General features: G+C 45.9%; 1 protein-coding gene and 1 pseudogene across 5 annotated transcripts; one reads left to right on the forward strand and one right to left on the reverse strand.

Moving 5' to 3' along the window:
• Window positions 1–2,047: 2,047 nt before the first annotated feature.
• On the reverse strand, window positions 2,048–11,052 carry LOC147367656 (homeobox protein unc-42-like). 5 transcript variants are annotated; one of them, XM_086315673.1, is made up of 5 exons: window positions 9,084–11,052; window positions 7,921–8,096; window positions 5,761–5,987; window positions 4,694–4,931; window positions 2,048–2,599 (listed from the first exon to the last, which is right to left on the reverse strand). In XM_086315673.1, exons 1-5 carry the CDS (start codon window positions 9,094–9,096, stop codon window positions 2,426–2,428), a joined length of 828 nt encoding a protein of 275 aa, XP_086171799.1. In that variant the 5' UTR covers window positions 9,097–11,052; the 3' UTR covers window positions 2,048–2,425. The 5 variants fall into 5 exon arrangements, with proteins under 5 accessions (XP_086171799.1, XP_086171800.1, XP_086171801.1 ...); XM_086315674.1 differs by having other exon boundaries at window positions 4,690–4,931; window positions 9,084–11,048; XM_086315675.1 differs by lacking the exon at window positions 5,761–5,987 and having other exon boundaries at window positions 9,084–9,875.
• Window positions 11,053–15,781: 4,729 nt separating this feature from the next.
• On the forward strand, window positions 15,782–16,070 carry LOC147367657 (mitochondrial import receptor subunit TOM6 homolog pseudogene; annotated as a pseudogene).
• The last annotated feature ends 2,240 nt before the right edge of the window (window positions 16,071–18,310 follow it).

Here is an 18,310-nt window from a genome sequence, read left to right on the forward strand (position 1 = left end):
GCCTGGGGATTCCCATGGATGGAGGGGCCTGGTGGGCTGCAGTCTATGGGATTGCAAAGAGTCAGAAACGACTTAAGCAACTAACACACACACACACACACACATACATTTTTATGACTAAGTAGTATTCCATTATCAGAGAAGGCAATGGCACCCCACTCCAGTACTCTTGCCTGGAAAATCCCATAGATGGAGGAGCCTGGTAGGCTGCAGTCCATGGGGTCACGAAGAGTCGGACATGACTGAGCGACTTCACTTTCACTTTTCACTTTCATGCACTGGAGAAGGAAATGGCAACCCACTCCAGTGTTCTTGCCTGGAGAATCCCAGGGATGGGGGAGCCTGGTGGGCTGCCGTCTATGGGGTTGCACAGAGTCAGACATGATTGAAGTGACTTAGCAGCAGCAGCACAGTATTCCATTATATATGTGTACCACATCTTTTTTTTTTTAAATATTTATTTATTTGGCTACACCAGGTCTTAGTTGCAGCATGAGAACTCTTAGTTGTGGCATGTGGGACCCAGTTCCCTCACCAAGGATCAAATCTGGGCCCCTGCATTATGTGCACAGAGTCTTGGCTACTAGATCACCAGGGAAGTCCCCATATCTTCTTTATTTATTCCTCTATTGATGTACATTTAAGTTGTTTCCATGTCTTAGCCATTGTAAATAGTGCTGCTATGAACATAGAGGTGCAAGTTTTCTTTGGACATATGCCCAGGAGTGGTACTGCAGGAAACCATGGCAATTCTATTTTTAGTTTTGCCTTTTTTTTTTAAATTTAGAATGACTTTCACTTTTATTTTGAGAGGTATCATTCATTGTTATCTGACTTTGTTAATTTCCCTGCCACTATATATGCTCTTACTTTTTCCTCCAACATGTCATTTGCATTTTGAGTTTTGTCCATGGTAACTATCTTGTATTAATGGCAGAGCAGTCTCTTTTCTGTGTTTATTTTTATGCTTGGAACCATTATCTTAGCCTGAGAGGCATTCATATGCTGCCTGGTAATTAAGAAAACTAGGCTCTAAGAGAAGAAATGTTGCCCAGGCCCTATATCTAGGGAGTGTGGGGCCAGAACTGAACCTCAGTTTTACCTCAGGCTCTTCCCTTGTTCCTCAGGCTTTCTCTGATCAGCTGCTTAGCAAGCACCCAAGAGCCTGGGGAAAGGAAGGGAGATAGGAAGTTCTCATCTGAGGAGCGGAGAAGGCAATGGCACCCCACTCCAGTACTCTTGCCTAGAAAATCCCATGGATGAAGGAGCCTGGTAGGCTGCAGTCCACGGGGTCACTAGAGTTGGACACGACTGAGTGACTTCACTTTCACTTTTCACTTTTCACTTTCATGCATTGGAGAAGGAAATGGCAACCCACTCCAGTGTTCTTGCCTGGAGAATCCCAGGGATGGCGGAGGCTGGTGGGCTGCCGTCTATGGGGTCGCACAGAGTTGGACACGACTGAAGTGACTTAGCAGCAGCAGCAGCATCTGAGAAGACCAGGAGCATAGTTATATATCCCTGGTTATATATCCTAAATCATTTCCTTCCAAATACTGATTTCTTAAAGATCTTGCTAAAGTTCCAATACTTTGGCCACCTGATGTGAAGAGCTGACTGATTAGAAAAGACCCTGATGCTAGGAAAGGCTGAAAGCAAAAAGGCAGCAGAGGATGAGATGGTTAAATAGCTTCACTGACTCAATGGACATGAATTTGAGCAAACTCCAGGAGATAGTGGAGGATAGAGGAGTCTGGCATGCTACAGTTCATGGGGTGTCAAAGAGTCAGACACGACTTAGTGACTCAACAAAAACAAAGACCTTGTCCATGTTGTTCATTTGTTTTTGTTTTTTCAGTTGTTTTGTTTTGCTTTTGGTTTTGTTTTGGCCATGCTGTGTTACTTGCTGGATTTTAGTACCCTAACTAGAAATTGAACCCAGGCCTGGGAAGTTAAAGCACTGAATCCTAAAAAAATGGGCCTCCAAGGAATTCCCAAGAACTTGCCCTTGTTGAGGACAAATTTCCTGCAAAGAATGTAAGAAAACTAGAGACAAAAAGCAAGAGACAGCATCTTTTATTTCTTTTCCACCTACAAGAAACTTGGAAATGCTGAAGTCTAATTTCAGAGAAAGACCATCACTCACCAATCAGCATATACAGATTCCATGGCCAGCTTTGCCATGGCATATATGAGTAAATAGTTCGTGAGTCAGTGTCTTCTCTGAGTCAGTGTCTTCTCTCTTTACTACAACTTGATAAATATAAGGGTTAATTAATGTTTATTAATCCATTCCAATGTGGATTTCACACATTGTAAGGCACTATAGGGGCAGAAAGACAGGGAACCAGAGAGAAGCCTTATTAAGGTCAGAGTTCAGCCAAGCCTTCTGCTCCATTTGAACAGAAGACAGCCATCCAGTCTCCTACCATGCAGCTCTGCTTCTGTCTCTTTGGGCCCCAGACCTGGGAAACTCAGCATATCCCCTCATGAAGACACACAGGAGCAGTTTCCTGACACCCTCCGTGGGCACAGGGTAGCCTGGTGTTCTGCCCTCCAGCAGGATCTGGTGGTACTCTCGTTCCCTCTTCACCTGGTACTGCCATTTGGGAAGAAAAATGGGGGTGAAGGATGGGGGTTTGAGGCTAGAAAGATGTCTACTGATGAAACCTGAGTAGTCTGGAGTCAAAACCCAAGGTGCTGACAATGTAGATCCAACTTAAGATTTTTCAGGCTATGAGGCCTTCCTGGCAGTTTGTGTGTTGGTACTTTAACTTCACAGAATGGCAAGGAAGCAAGGAAGGTGAAATATGTAATTGGACATTTCAGCAGCCTGTGCTCAACCCCTGCTGCTGCTGCTGCTGCTAAATCACTTCAGTCGTGTCCGACTCTGTGCAACCCCATAGATGGCAGCCCACTAGACTCCCCTGTCCCTGGGATTCTCCAGGCAAGAACACTGGAGTGGGTTGCCATCTCCTTCTCCAATGCATGAAATTGAAAAGTGAAAGTGAAGTCGCTCAGTTGTGTCCGACTCTTAGCGACCACATGGACTGTAGCCCATCAGGCTCCTCCGTCCTTGGGATTTTCCAGGCAAGAGTACTGGAGTGGGTGTGCTAGTTTTCCTTACTTACTTTCACCTAGTTTTCCTTAAAGTCAGACTGCGCAGAGCAATTTAAGGCTGCTGGTGTTCAGCTCTGATGTACACCAGATCCTTATTTATAAACTGGGTAAAGCTAAGTTTTGCTACTCTGTAACCTTGAAGGTAGTCTGCCACATGAACAAGAAGCATCTTTATATAATTTCTCCAATCTTGAGGGTTCAGTCCCCCTGGCTAAGCAGATTTCCTCCACATAGGTGTGCTTCCCACCCTCTCCCTCTTGGCATGGATGAGTAGGTACTGGAGGGACCCAGGCTACACTGTGTGAACTGAAAAGAGATGCATTTGCATTCACCTTCCAACTTCTCTCTCTACTCAAACCCATTCATTCTACACTGGGGTTTGCATTTGGCAATACACAGTGAGTTGGGAGGAGGACTTGCTTTCAGGAAATTGTTTGCCCGGGAGCAGGGATGTGTTCAAAGTCCAGAGGGAAGACACACTTGGCTGGACAAGGGAAATGGGCAGTGTGCACATGGAGAAGAGGGAGGATCCATCCCAGGCCACAGAAATAGCCACAGTGAATCCCATTCTGTGAGTATTGAGTTTATTTCTACAAATCAGCCCTCACCCTACCCCTCAATCCCTTCTAAGGTTTACAGAACATTTAAGTGCTTCATATTGATCAAGTGAATCATATTGATTCATATTGATAAAAAGCCAGGACAGATGGACTTCCAAAGATCCCTTTTCCTCCCATCTAAGGAAACCCCTTAGGTCCTCTGCCTGCCCATATCCCCTGCACTTTATGCCCTTCCATCTTGACAACTGCATTTCATTAGAAATATGTCTATATCTCTCCAGCACAAATACACAAATCTTCAAATCCTTTTTCAATTTTGCATACTATTAAAAAGTATAGATGAGCCCTAGCTGATTTCATCTGTGACTGGCTCACACTTGCTTAGGTTATGTCCGCTGTTTTGTTGTAGCAGGGGTTTAAGTGCTGCTCCCAGAGCTGCAATGGCTGAGGGCTGGGGTGCCTAGGGCCTGCCACCAAGGTCCTTTCTCAGAGGTAGGGATGGAACAGATTCCTCATATTGGCACGTGCCTTCTTTGGAAAGGGCTGAGAAGAAGCAGGATGGGAACACAGCTCCTGGGGCAGAGGGGGTTGAGGAGGTGAAGAGGCCGGAGTAGGTGGAAGTGACCAACAGGACCACGGAGGGACAGCGGCCTCCAGGCTCTGGCTCAGTGGATGCTCGAATTCCATCTCTGGCTTCGGAGCAGGCGAAGGCTGCCAGTTCCACCATGGCTGCTGTTCACCAGAGGGGGGACACTGCCCGTATCCCTGCGGGGGCTCATCCCCTTGAGCCAGGAACTGCTCGGGGTCCCCCACATAAGTCTCTGCACAGCCAGCTTCCAGTTGTGGAGAGGACTGTTGGGAAGCATTGAGAATTTTGGGGTTGAAGCCTGAGGAGAAATAGTGGAGGCTGAAGCTCGAGGAGAAAGAGTAGCGCAGGTCTCCGGAAGGCTCATCAGCTGCAGTTGGCAGGTTATGCGAGGCCATATTCATGCTCGGGTTACCAACATACCCACCAAAATCAGCTTGATCAGAAGCATTCCCTGGCTTCGAGGAAAATAAACTGGCATTCTTCTGGGCCGCCAGAAGACACTGCTGGCAAGGGCAGTTGGGGGCACAGAGTCCACCCTGACTGGGTCTTGGAACTGGGGCGCCAACTCTTCCATGAATGGGTTCTGGAACCGGGGGGCGTGCCTTTTCCTTTGTGTTCTTGCGAGATCGAGGATCTCGAGCTCTTCTGTTCTGAAACCACACCTAGAGGGGCGGGGATAGGGGGAGGGAGATGGAGAAAGGAAGAGACACAGGGATGGTGAGACAAAAAGACATTTCCCAATTAAGCCCAGTCCCATAATTATCACCACCAAGGAGCATGTGACTTAAGGTAGAATTCAGAATAAAAGTAAAATTCGTGGTAAGCCGATTCAAACCATTCAAGGTGTGGCCCAACCTTAACCATCCGGGCAAAGCTCCCCAAGGCATCATGTGCGCATGCGTCCCACAACCCAGGACGCTGTGTGGAGGCCGCCATAGCAACACACCCTTTCTCTCCCATTCTACTTTCCAATCCTTGTCGGCACTTTCACTGTGCTTTCACTTTCACTCCTGGCTCTGCTCTTCTCTGCCAACTGCAACTCACCCCTTCTTATCAAGATTATCTTTGAAAGAAGCCTCCTCCCATGGCGGGGGAGGCCGGGGGGCGGGGCCGACGGGACTGGACAGATGCTGGTCAAAGGGTACCAACTCTCAGGTCATAAGATTAACAAGTTCTGGAGATCTAATTACAGCATGTTGCTAAGTTGCTAAGAAAGCAGATAGATATTTAATGCTCTTATCATAAAGAAATGTTAACTATGTGACAGAATGAGGTGTTACGTAAGCTGTACAGTGGTAACTATGTGACAGAATGAGGTGTTACGTAAGCTGTACAGTGGTAATCATTTTTTAGTTTATAAGACAGAACCCCTCTGAGTAAAACCCCTTTTCACCCCAAGCCCCCTAGTTCAGTGTTAGTTCCTCTGTGGGTCCTTTCAGGACCTCACCTTGGATAGGTGAGGCCTGGGAGCAAGACACTTATTAGTCCCACCTCCTCTCCTTTGCCTGACACTGGGAGTCCTCTTCTCTTCCCATTCCCAGGCAGGCCTCCTCTCTGCCTCCTCTAGATTTGAGATGCGGTTCCACCTCCCCTAGGGCTACTCCTTCTCCTGGAGGCTCCTCTTCACCCCTGACCCTGGTCCAGTTCTGCCAGGCCTCCCCTTTGCCCTCCAGGACCACAACAGTGGCCTCTTTATAGGCCCAGCCACTAGGCAAGCCCTGAAGATGGAACAGAACAATAAAGGAACTTCACTGACAATTCCCACACATTTTCTTTTCCCTTAGGGAAAACAACTCCCCCAGGGAAACTGCAGGATAAAGGCCCAAACTTACAGCAGAGGGGTGAGGGAGGAGGGACATTCCCAAAATTCCAACCCTGCACTCTCCTATACACACCCTGGCCCCAAGGCAAGCCCACCTCCAGGTAGGCACAGGATGCTGGCTTCTTCCCCCACACCCTGGCCTTTGCAAATGCTAAGCTGATCTCTAACCAGGAAACTTTCCCAGTCTCTGGCCCCTAATTGGGTTTCCCAGGTGGCTCAGATGGTAAAGAATCTGCCTGCAACGTAAGAGACCTGGGCTCAATCCCTGGAAAGGAAAGATCCCCTGGAGAAGGGAATGGCAATCCACTCCATTATTGTCCCTTTGGGAAATCCTATGGACAAAAGAGTCTGGCAGGCACTGGGTGGCAAAGAGCTGGACACGACTAATCGACTTTCACTCTCTGGCCCTAATAGGGTGTCTACCAGGTGCCCCCAGAGGGATGTCCCATAGCTGAGCTTTTGAACTTCAAGGTTTCCCATCTGGCTCCAGATGCTACCTGAAGTATAAAAGGAACCCCAGAACCTTTTACTGAACTTCTGAACCCAGTGCTTCTGCCCATAAGTGGTCGTGAAGTTGTACCTGCCTGCCTGCTAAGTCGCTTCAGTAATGTACAACTCTGTGTGACCCTATGGACCGTAGCCCGCCAGGCTCCTCTGTCCATAGGATTCTCCAGGCAAAAATATTGAAGTGGTTTGCCATTCCCTTCTCCAGGGGATCTTCCCAACCCAGGGATCGAACCCAAGTCTCTTAGTCTCTTAACGTCTCCTGCATTGGTGTTTGGGCTTCCCAGATAGCACTAGTGGTAAAGAATCTGCCTGCCAGTGCAGGAGACGTTAATCTAGGACTGAAAACCACTGGTCAAGAACAGAGATTTCAATCCTAGCTACACATCAGAATCACCTGGGAGGCTTTCTAAACAGCCTGTGTATATTCCAGCTCCGCCCTCAAAGACCTGAATTTCATTAAGAGCAGCAGCAGCAGTTTTCAGACTTGACCTCACACTTCAATCACCTAGAGGGCAGAGGAGGGGGTGTTACTTAAATTCCCAGGCTGGACCCAGACTCATCCAAGTAGACTTCCTGGAGGAGCAATCAGAGAGACTACAGTGTGCCCCCAAGGCTGTGACCCAGAGATCCAAAAGATCCAAGATTCCTGGGACCTCCAACCCCCTTTGGGGGGTCCCTGTGAAATCAAAACCATTTTCTTTATAACACCCAGATGTAATTTGCCTCTGCTCTTTTCCTCTCTTCCTATATTCTCTCTGTGATTCCCAGAGGCCCAGAGAGCTGGTACAGCAAAGGGAATGCAAAGAACTGAGAAACCAGCTTCTGAGTCTTGTTCTGCCATTCTTCTAAGACAGTGTTCAGGTTTTGAGACTATGGTTGCTTTTCTTAAAAAATACCAAAAATTAACAAGTAATGTAACCAGTTTATTGTTGTCCAGTCGCTAAGACTCTGCGACGTCATGGACTGCAGCACAGGTTTATTATGGTTATTTTTACTGAATTAGTGAATATTTTGAGATTTCTCGGTTTCAATTTCTTTTTTTCCCGTTTTGTAAATTCTCAGTTTTCAATTTCTAACATGGTAAATATTTGACAGAACCCAGAGAAGCCAGTTTAGACTCTACCCCTTGCCAGAGTAGTAACCTAAATTACTAACCTCTAACCTTTATTTTCCTATAAATGGGGATAATGTCTACCTCACAGCAATATTAAGAGGATTTACTCAAAGCAGGGCTTTTTAAACCAGTATTAAAAACAGGCAGTTAATACGTGGGCTGGTCCCTCACCCAGCCCCACCCTCCTGTCAAGGATTTACATTTTTACCTGGATTCTTGGCTCAGGAACCTTGATTCGCTCAGCCAGAGCCATTCTGACATTAATATCGGGGTAAGCGTCACTTTTGAAAGCCTCAAAAAGAATCTTGGACTGATTTTTGTCGTACTTGGTTCTCCTGCGCCTCTGGCCTTCTTGAGACTCTGGAGCAGGTCCAGAAAAAGACTCTAGAACAGATCCAGAACAAGAAACAGACTTCAGCCTCAGGCCTCACATTTCGGTTCACTTGTAACCCCGGGATCTGTGTGTGAGAACTGAGACTTGCTCAATCTGCAGCCTCCCAAAGAGAAGGAATTTTGTTTCTGGGCAGGAAGCTTAGGCCCCCTTGCAGAGCTCTGGCAAGCCCACCCCTGGGATTCTGCTCCTGGGATTCTGCTCCTGGCCTGGCACCCTCTGAGGAATCCCATGAAATCCCACCTGCACATCTTACCGATACCGGAGACGTCAGTGCACCCCAAACAATTCTTGAGGCATCTGCCATATAAACTATAATGACAACGCAATGCACAGGTCCAGACACTGGCCTGGGAATGCCCAGATGTATCTGTCAAGACCCCCACTAATATGTACCCACCACCTATGAGAGGACTCAAAATATGCAGCTATTAGGAGATGTCAAAAATTTAAACGAAGAAATCTCATCTGACAAAAACCAAACATCGTGGAATCATACACATTAATATTTGCATTTCTGCTTGTAACTAGGGCAAGCTCCTCAGTCCTCAATTTTAGCTTTGGGCTCCCAAGTGCATTAGAACTGGGCTCACTACTGACTCAGTTCTAAACCAAATTCACTCTCTGATGAAAAATGGGCAAAATATCAGGTTCTGGAGAAGTTAGGCTCCCTTCCCCCTTTAGGCCCTCCTCAAAGCAATCTAGAACCGCTGCATCCTGCAAAGTGAACTTTGCACATTTCTGAATTTAAGGGGGAAAAAAAAAAGTACCCCATGATGGGTGCCTACTACCATCTTGAGCTCCTTCTCTAAGGAGGCTTTTTCAGGGCCTGGTCTAGTTAGCCTTCCCCCCTTTCTAAGTCTCAGCACTAAATAGCACAGTAAACAGAAAACTTCAAATCACTCCAGGTGAGCCCTGCCGATACCCCACAGCCCAGACTCTCCGCATTAGTCACAATAGCCCTCGTCCCAAGGGCTTACCCTCCGAAGACATGGTGAGGATGGGCCTCCAGACGAGCAAGGAACTTCAGTGAGAACTGCCTCCCTCTCTCCTGGAGTCCGGTAGAGGCACTGGAGGGACCCACCCTGTCAAGCCCCTTTTAAACACCTTCCAAGGCCCCCTCCCTTAATGCAATCTTCTCTAAAAGTAGTTCTGGGAGTGGCCAGGCGCTCTCGGAAGAGCACTAGTTCCGGTGCGTTCAACTCCCGGACTTTGCGCAGCTACTGAGACATTGAGCACTGGGTCAGGATTTAGGAAACCTGATGGGAGATTGCCCCCACCCCGTCGCAGAATAGCGTAGACCAGACCACACAGCGTCATCAAGGTGATTGGTTTTAAGGGATATGACGGCAGATGAATTAGTTAAGGAATGAAAGGCAACTCTTCTGCACCCACAATATACCCAAGTGCAGTGCGGCAAGCGTCGCCCAACAGCAAACGTCCCCCAGTAGCAAACATAGGGCCAGACTGAGTCACACTTTCCTACCCCGTTACTACAGAACTTGCTACTGAAATTTCCTTATCCATTTCCTCTGATCAACATTTAAATAAAGAAAAAAAAATTTTTTTTAATCATGAAATGGACTGTTATTATAAAAGCTGCTGCTGTGCCTATCTAATACATAGAAGGTCATGAGTCAAGATTTAGACATTTATGCTGTATATCAGGGCCCACTTTTCTTGAATTCCAATGGACTGAGCAAATCTCAAGGGAATTTTAGTAGAATATAATTCCAGGAAAATAGAAAGGAAATAAGTTGCAAACTGCCCCCAAGGTGCAGGTACCAGGAGAGAAAGGGGTGGGAAGCTGCATGACCTTTTGCTTATCTCGTTGTGGTGATTAACAAGCAGGGTGGGGCACTAGATACGATCACATTTTGTTGTTGCTGTTGTTCAATCACTCAGTCGCATCTTACTCTTAGCAACCCCTTGGACTGCAGCACGCCAGGCTTCCCTGTCCTTCACTATCTCCAGGATTTTGCTCAAACTCATGTCAGTTGAGTCCGGATGCTATTTATAACCACCTCAACCTCTGCTGCCCCCTCTTCTCCTGCCCTCAGTCTTTCTCAGCATTAGGGTCTTTTCCACCTCTTCACATCAGGTGGTCAAAGTATTGTAGCTTCAGTTTCAGCATCAGTCTTTGCAGTGAATATTCAGGGTTGATTTCCTTCAGGATTGAATTGACTGGTTTGGTCTCCTTGCAGTCCAAGAGACTTCAAGAGTGTTCTCCAGCAGTTAGAAAGCATCAACTTTCTTTATGGTCCAACTCTCACATCCATGTGGGTGGATGTATACTCAATCATGTCCAACACTTTGTGATGCTATGGACTGTAGCCTGCCAGGTTCCTCTGTCCATGGAATTTCCCAGGCAAGCATACTGGAGTGGGTTGCCATTTTCTACTCCAGGGGATATTCCTGACCCAGAGATCAAAACTGTGTCTCTTGCATATCCTGCCTTGACAGGCAGATTCTTTACCACTGTGCCACCTGGGAAGCCCCAGTTCACATCCATACATGACTACTGGAAAAACCATAGTTTTGACTAGACGGAGCTTTGTCGGCAAAGTGATGTCTTTGCTTTTCAATGTACTGCCTACGTTTGTCATAGTTTTCCTTCCAAGGAGCAAGCCTATTTTAATTTCATGGCTACAGTCACCATCTGCAGTTATTTGGAAGCCCAAGAAAAGAAAACCTGTCACTGTTTCCACTTTTTCCCCTTCTATTTGCCATGAAGTGATGCAACCAGATGCCGTGATCTTAGTTTTTTGAATGCTGAGTTTTAAGCCAGCTTTTTCACTATCCTCTTTGACCTTCATCAACAAGTTCTTAAGTTCCTCTTCACTTTCTGCCTTATAATGGTATCATAAACGGTAAAGAATCTGCCTGCCATGCAGGAGACCAGGGTTCGATTCCTGGGTTGGGAAGTTCCTCTGGAGAAGGGAATGGCAATCCACTCCAGTATTCTTACCTGGAGAATTCCATGGACAGAGAAGCCTGGTGGGCTACAGTCCATGGGGTCACAAAGAGTTGGACACAACTGTGAGCGACTAACACACACATAACACACACACATATTTCTCCCAGCAGTCTTGATTCCAGCTTGTGATTCATCTAGCCCAGCATTTCCCATGATGAGCTTCCCTGGGGACTCAGTGTTGAAAATCCTCCTACCTATGCAGGAGATGCAGTTCAATCCCTAAGTTGGGAAGATCCTCTGGAGATGGGGATGGCTACCCACTCCAGTATTATTGCTCATAGAAGTCCAAGGACAGAGGAGCCTGGTGGGCTATAGTCCATGGGGTTACAAAGAGTCAGCATGACTGAGCAACTAACACTTTCTCTTTGCAAATATGAAAAATAAGCAGGGTGACAATATATAGCCTTCAAGTACTCCTTTCCCAATTTTGAACCAGTCCATTGTTCCATGTCCAGTTCTGACTGTTACTTCTTGACCTGCATAAGGTTTCTTAGGAGGCAGGTAAGGTTTATCAGGAGGCTGGTATTCCCATCTTTTAAACAATTTTCCAGTTTGTTGTGATCCATACCAAAGGCTTTTGACCACATTTTGACCACTATCCGGTGTTTTCTTTCAAGCTCCATAGTTTTTGTTTGTTTTGTTTTGCTTCTGGCCGGATTAATTTGCAACTTGTTCAATTAATTTGGCATTGCCTCAGAGAAAACGAAATTATTTCCTCCAAAGTCTGTCCTGAGCTGAAAGATTTAAATAGCAAGAGCAAACCTGGAAAGATCCAAGTGTTGAGAAGTAGAGGGGAAAGTATTGTTGAATATTGTCAAAAAGACAACCTCAAAATGCCATATGAAGCTTTTCTGATGGTCTCCCATGGAGAATTCCATCTCAGAAACCTGCTTTCTGCTCTGCATTCCAGGAAGCTCAGAAATACATGGGCACTGGCCTCCTATTCTGCTTTGAGGATGGTTCTGCTGACCCATCTCACTCCTGCAGAGATGGGTAGCAGACCAAAAACCCAGAATGCTTCCAATCCTGAAAGGCTCTCCATCGGCACCAGTTCTGGTTAGAAGTGATCTTCATAGCTGTGTGTCCATGAAGGATGTACTCTGTTTGAAAAAGTTTAGCATCAGAGGGTCCACCTCGGGCAGAAGGAACCACCTTATGGGTGTGATAGTTCCCACTCCTTCACCAGGGAACAGCTACATCAGCTCCAAGCAGTTGTACTTCCCCACCCACCCACAGCCCCATAAGACCCCACAAGACTCCCCCTCAGCCCCACAAGATCCAACAGCCACCCCAAAAAGACCCCAAATGACCCCACAACAACCCAACAAGACTCCACACCACGCTATCCCACATAATGCCCAAGAGCCACTACCACCTCTTTATCACTTGAACCTCTCACTTCATTTCTTGTTCCTAAATTTGAGAAGACTACTGCACTTTCAGGGGATGGTGAGTGTCAAGCTCTGTGCAGGGAGGAGAGAGATGAACAGGAGGTGCAGGAGTGGAGAAACCATGGAGAATTTGCGGGGAAGCAGAGGGAGCTCAATACACATGTGGACATGGATTTTTGGAGAAACACTTTAGAATGGGAGAAATTCAAGTGTTATTATTACAGGAAAGTGTGCATCAAAGCAGAAATAAGGTGACCAATGTTTCAATGCCACAAAAGGATGCATCCAAAGCTCAAAGGGTCTGGATTTCTGCTCTGGGCCAAGCCCTGCCCTTGTATTAATTGGTCCCCATAACTGCTCTCATCCCATTTCTTCAAGAGTGGAGGCCAAGCCCAAAAGTCCGTTTAAAGGCACAGTCCTGGAATCCAAGACAATTTGGGCCGTAAACTGCTGCCCTTTTTCCTCCTCTGAAACAGGCTCTGAGGGTGTTTATAACCAATACAGTGGCTGAGCCACATTTATAACCAATACATGGCTGAGCCACACTGGGCACCTGAACGTGCCAAGTCCAAACTGAGATGTGCTGTGACTGTAAAACACACCCTGAACTGTGGGGTTGTTTTGTTTGCTTGTTTGTTTTCTTTTTTTGCCCCATGGTGTGGCATGCAGGATCTTAATTTCTCAACCAGAGACTGAACCCATGCTTCCTGCAGTGGAAGCTTAGAGTCTTAAGTACTGGACATCCAGGGAAGCCCTGGCACACTGCATTTTGGACACTCAGCACAAAACACACGATGTGAAACAGCTCTGTCCAAGAAAAAAAATACTCAATAGCCAATCTAAGAAATAAATGGAAAATTTTATTCAAGCCAATCTGAGGATTACAACCCAGGAGACAGTCTCTCAGAAAGCACTGAGGACTGTTCCACCCATTAGAACTCAAAGATCCATTAGAGGTCAAAGCACAGTTATATAAACTTTTGAGACAAAGGGTTATACGTAAGAGAAACATATTGATAGTTTACATGATCTAACAGGCAAGTAGTGAGTCATCATGACTCCTTACAGAATTGAGAAAGGAATGTTATCTCCTAAAGAGTTACCTTGCTGGCACTGATAGAAAATTGTTGGGGTTTTTAGTTAATTTCTTGTTGGTGAGCAGGCATTCCTGTGTCTTCTAGATCTTCTAAAGAGATCTAGTCTGTGTACAGTGCAGATGCACAATGCATATGAAGGGGAGAGAAGAGTGACTCAAACAGCAGATAAAATTTTAGGTTCAATTTTTCTTGTCCTGCCTTAAAACAATTTTGTTTCATCAGCTCAGTGATTTTTATATGCCTTACACAGTCAAAACAACATTTTTTACATACTGGGCAAAATAAAATGTGTTAGTAAAATCAATGTCACCCATTTCTTCTTACCTTTTTAATGTGGTTATTATAAAATTTAAAATCACCCATGTGGCTCACATTATATTAAGAGTCTGTGCCGTTAATTGCTATGCAGTCCCTCTGCACCTATGAGGTGCCAGATAATGGGCAAGATCCTAAAGATAATTTATGAACAAGACAAATAGTATTCCTCTGTGGCTTCAGGAAGCTTCCACGTTCCTCATGGGAGAAGGCCAAAGCTTCAGATTCCTTTAGCACAGAGGCCCCCAACCCCTGGGCTCTATTGCCTGATGATCTGAGGTGGAGCTGATGTGATAATAATAGAAATTAAGTGCACAATAAATGTAAGGCACTTGAATCATCTGGAAACCATCCCCAACCCCTTCCCCCACCCCCACCCCACCCCCTTCACCCTCACACTTGTCTGTGGAAAAACTGTCTTCCATAAAACCAGTTGTGCCAAAAAACACTGTGGACTGCTGCGTTAGAAAATAACAGGGAAAAAATTTAAAAAAAAATTTAAGGAAGTTTATCTTTACCTCCAGAGACATTTGACAATTGGTCTATCCCAGATTATGTTTATTATTCAATTGAAGTGTATCAGACACTCATCACTCATAAATTAATGTTTTCCCATAAGAAATGGCAGATTTTGTAACAGAGTTGTGAATACTTGTTGATTATTTGAGGTTAGTATTTCAAGAATCATGCCAAATTTTTTTTTTAAAGCATAACAGCAATAGATGGAAATAGAGAGAGCGAAGGGGAAAAAAAGATTGCGTGTGAGAGATGGAGATTGAGGGTGATTGAGAGGGAGTCAAAAAGAGTCGGTTCATGAATGTCTTCACGATTGAGACCCTCAGGACGACACTTGGCTAAAATGAACTCCATGGGACTCTCCTGGTGGTCCATTGGCTAAGATTCCAAGTTCTCAATGCAGGGGACCTGAGTTTGATCCTTGATCAGGGAACTAGATCCCACAGCCACAACTAAGAGTTCACATGCTTCAACTAAAGACCCTGCATGCCACAACTAAGACCCAGCCCAGCCAAATAAATATTTTAAAAATAATAATAACTAAAAAAATAAAATGAACTCTGTCAACTTTTACTTTGTCTCTCTGCCCCTCTCCCCCACCCCCCGATCTCCCTGTCCTTCCAATCCCTGTGACATCAGTGTTAGTCACTTGGTCATGTCTGACTCTGTGTGACCCCATAGACTGTAGCCCACCAGGCTCCTCTGTCTATGGGATTCTCCAGGCAAGAATACTGGAGTAGGTGGCCATTTCCTTCTTCAGGGAATCTTCCCAACCCAGGCATCCAGCTGAAGCTCCTGCACTGAGGCGGATTCTTTATCCTCTGAGCCACCAGGGAAGGTCAGATAGATTTTGTTGTGAATCTGGCTCCTCCCTTCCCTAGCTCCCTGAAATGGAAAGACTTGGAAAAACTCTCTAAACTTCATTTTTCTTATGTGAACAACAGAAGTAACTAAATTTGCTGCCTCACTGGGTTTTCATATAAAGTGCCTTTCAGTAGGTTCTGGCATGTGTTATGTGCTTATTAAACATTAGCTATTTTATTTTCTTCAAAAATATGAGGACCAATGAATTAATGCTCTTATTTTATGCCTGAAATTTCCCTGATTCAGAGCTCACAGGGAAGAAAGAGCAGCCTGAGCAGACAAAGGATTATGAATGATATCCTGGGGCACTCCAGGGGCTTTTAGCCATGTCAGTTCTAGGCTAAGCAAAGGATTCAGGTCTTCCTTGATTAACTCATTAAAAATGACTACAGGGCACTCAGCTGTGCTAGGGCTAATTAAGGGAAAAGACAGCAGAGGATGGAGCTGATTTGTAGCACAAAGAACCACAAAGAAATCTGGGATTAAAAGATTTAGTAGATTTGGGCGAAGGTGCTGTTATGCCTTCCAGTGGGGCTGGCGGGGCCTCTGCGGGCTCTGCGAACGAAGCTACCGAAATTCCAGACAAAGTGGGAGACTGGCTTTGGGGCATCTACCACTTCAGCACCAATAAGAATGACTTCCAGAGGAACTTGTTCTTCAATTTGGGCCTTTGCTGCTGGAGTTTGGCTGGCCAGGAATTTGAGTTACGTTGACCAAATAGCATCTCAGCCTGGATGTAACCATAAAGACACGTGGAACCCCTGTGCTGTACTCGAACCTTCCAAAAACAGAGCCTTCAATCTGTGACCATCACAGGACTTGCCCTGATGGCAGCTGAAGTTTTATTCAGATGGGTACTTTTCCTTCCCTGCCTGATTTACTTTTCTTCGTTGAGTCCACTCAGGCACCCTTTGCAGGTCAGCGGGCAGGCTTCAGCTAAAGTGTTGTTCTCTGTTCTGTAAAGTTCTGTACAACAAGGGTGTGATCCCTGGGTCGGGAAGATCCCCTGGAGGGCACAGCAACCCACTCCAGTATTGTTGCCTGGAGAATCCCATGGACAGAGGAGCCTGGCGGGCTATAGTCCATAACGTTGCAAAGAGTTGGACACGACTGAAGCAACTTAGCACACATACATAGTTCCTTTGTCAGGGGATGATCTTTGTTCTTGTCCTGAAGAATAATTTAATTAACAAAGACTGTATACACACACACACACAATAAAAAACACCCAAAGATTTAGAACATTTGGAGTCAAATTCATGCTCCAGCACTTATATGCAACATTCTGGGTCCCTAAATACCTTATGATTTAACTTCTCTGAATCTAGGTATCGTCACATGTAATTCTCACAACACCACTGGTAAAACCCACTATGCTTGTAATGACTTAATAATGATGAACATTTTTTGAGGACTTAATGACTTATTATGCTCTCATTAAACCATTGGTGACTGCAGCCATGAAATTAAAAGACGCTTACTCCTTGGAAGGAAGGTTATGACCAACCTAGATAGCATATTCAAAAGCAGAGACATTACTTTGCCAACAAAGGTTCGTCTAGTCAAAGCTATGGTTTTTCCTGTGGTCATGTATGGATGTGAGAGTTGGACTGTGAAGAAGGCTGAGCGCCGAAGAATTGATGCTTTTGAACTGTGGTGTTGGAGAAGACTCTTGAGAGTCCCTTGGACTGCACGGAGATCCAACCAGTCCATTCTGAAGGAGATCAACCCTGGGACTTCTTTGGAAGAAATGATGGTAAAGCCGAAACTCCAGTACTTTGGCCACCTCATGCGAAGAGTTGACTCATTGGAAAAGACTCTGATGCTGGGAGGGATTGGGGGCAGGAGGAGAAGGGGACGACAGAGGATGAGATGGCTGGATGGCATCACTGACTCGATGGACGTGAGTCTGAGTGAACTCCGGGAGTTGGTGATGGACACGGAGGCCTGGCATGCTGCGATTCATGGGGTCGCAAAGAGTCGGACATGACTGAGCGACTGATCTGATCTGATCTAAACCACTGGAGCAACCCTCTTCAGTGGGTACCAGCAGTATCTCATTTGAAGAGAAAAACACTCAGCAATTGTTGTGGTCTTCAGCTGATGAGGAGCACTTTGAGAATTCCACTGCAACTACTTTGGTTTTATCCCCTGCACTAGGCCTCTACATGTTAATGTTCCAAGAGCAACTGCAGTTTCTCTAAGTTGGAACCTTGGTCCATGGCCCTCTCCCTAGAAGAGCACACCATGGGCACTCATAGAGCTTTATTGACTTACTGCTTGATGATGCGAAGAGTGGTGGAAAGGGCTTCCCTGTTGGTCCAGTGTTAAGAATCTGCCTGCCAATGCAGGGGACACGGGTTTGATCCCTGGTTTGGGAAGATTCCACGTGCCTTGGGGCAGCTGAGCCCCTGTGCCACAACTACTGAAGCCCGAGAGCTGTAGAGCCCATGTTCACTGAAAACCTGTGCACAGCAACAAAACCCATTACAGCCAAAAATAAATAAGTTAAAAAGTGGTAGAGAGCCACTGATTCACTTTAGTACTTGAGAAAATACTGAATTTTCTGAGATAAGCAGCTATGGAGGGGAACTGGAAGATTGCCAGTAGTATCTTAAAGCATTCGCTGCTGTGTGTTCAATCTTCAAAAGGTCGTGTATGAGAGCAGCCACCTCCTTCCGCTGAGGGAACTGCAGGCACTGGAGTAGGCATTTCTCCTCTTCACAAAAAGGAATTTATCGAGTGCACTTGAGTCATCTTGCTCAGTTTCTCAGTCATGTCTGACTTTGCAACCCCATGGACTGCAGCCCACCAGCCTCCTCTGTCCATAGGATTTTCCAGGCAAGAATACTAAAGTGGGTTGCCATTTCCTTCTCTAGGGGATTTTCATGACTTAAGAATTGAACATGCAACTCTTGCACTGTCAGGCAGATTCTTTACCACTGAGTCATCTTGAGACCTTACTGAAAATACAGAGTCTGATTCAGTAGGTCTAGGGTGCTGCTGGGCATCTACATCACAGCAAGCTCCCAGGGGTTGACAGTGCT

Source organism: Bos grunniens, chromosome 8 (genome assembly GCF_055505025.1).
Source record: "Bos grunniens cultivar Pamir isolate PY7600 chromosome 8, Bosgru_T2T1.0, whole genome shotgun sequence".
Lineage (NCBI taxonomy): Eukaryota > Metazoa > Chordata > Mammalia > Artiodactyla > Bovidae > Bos > Bos grunniens.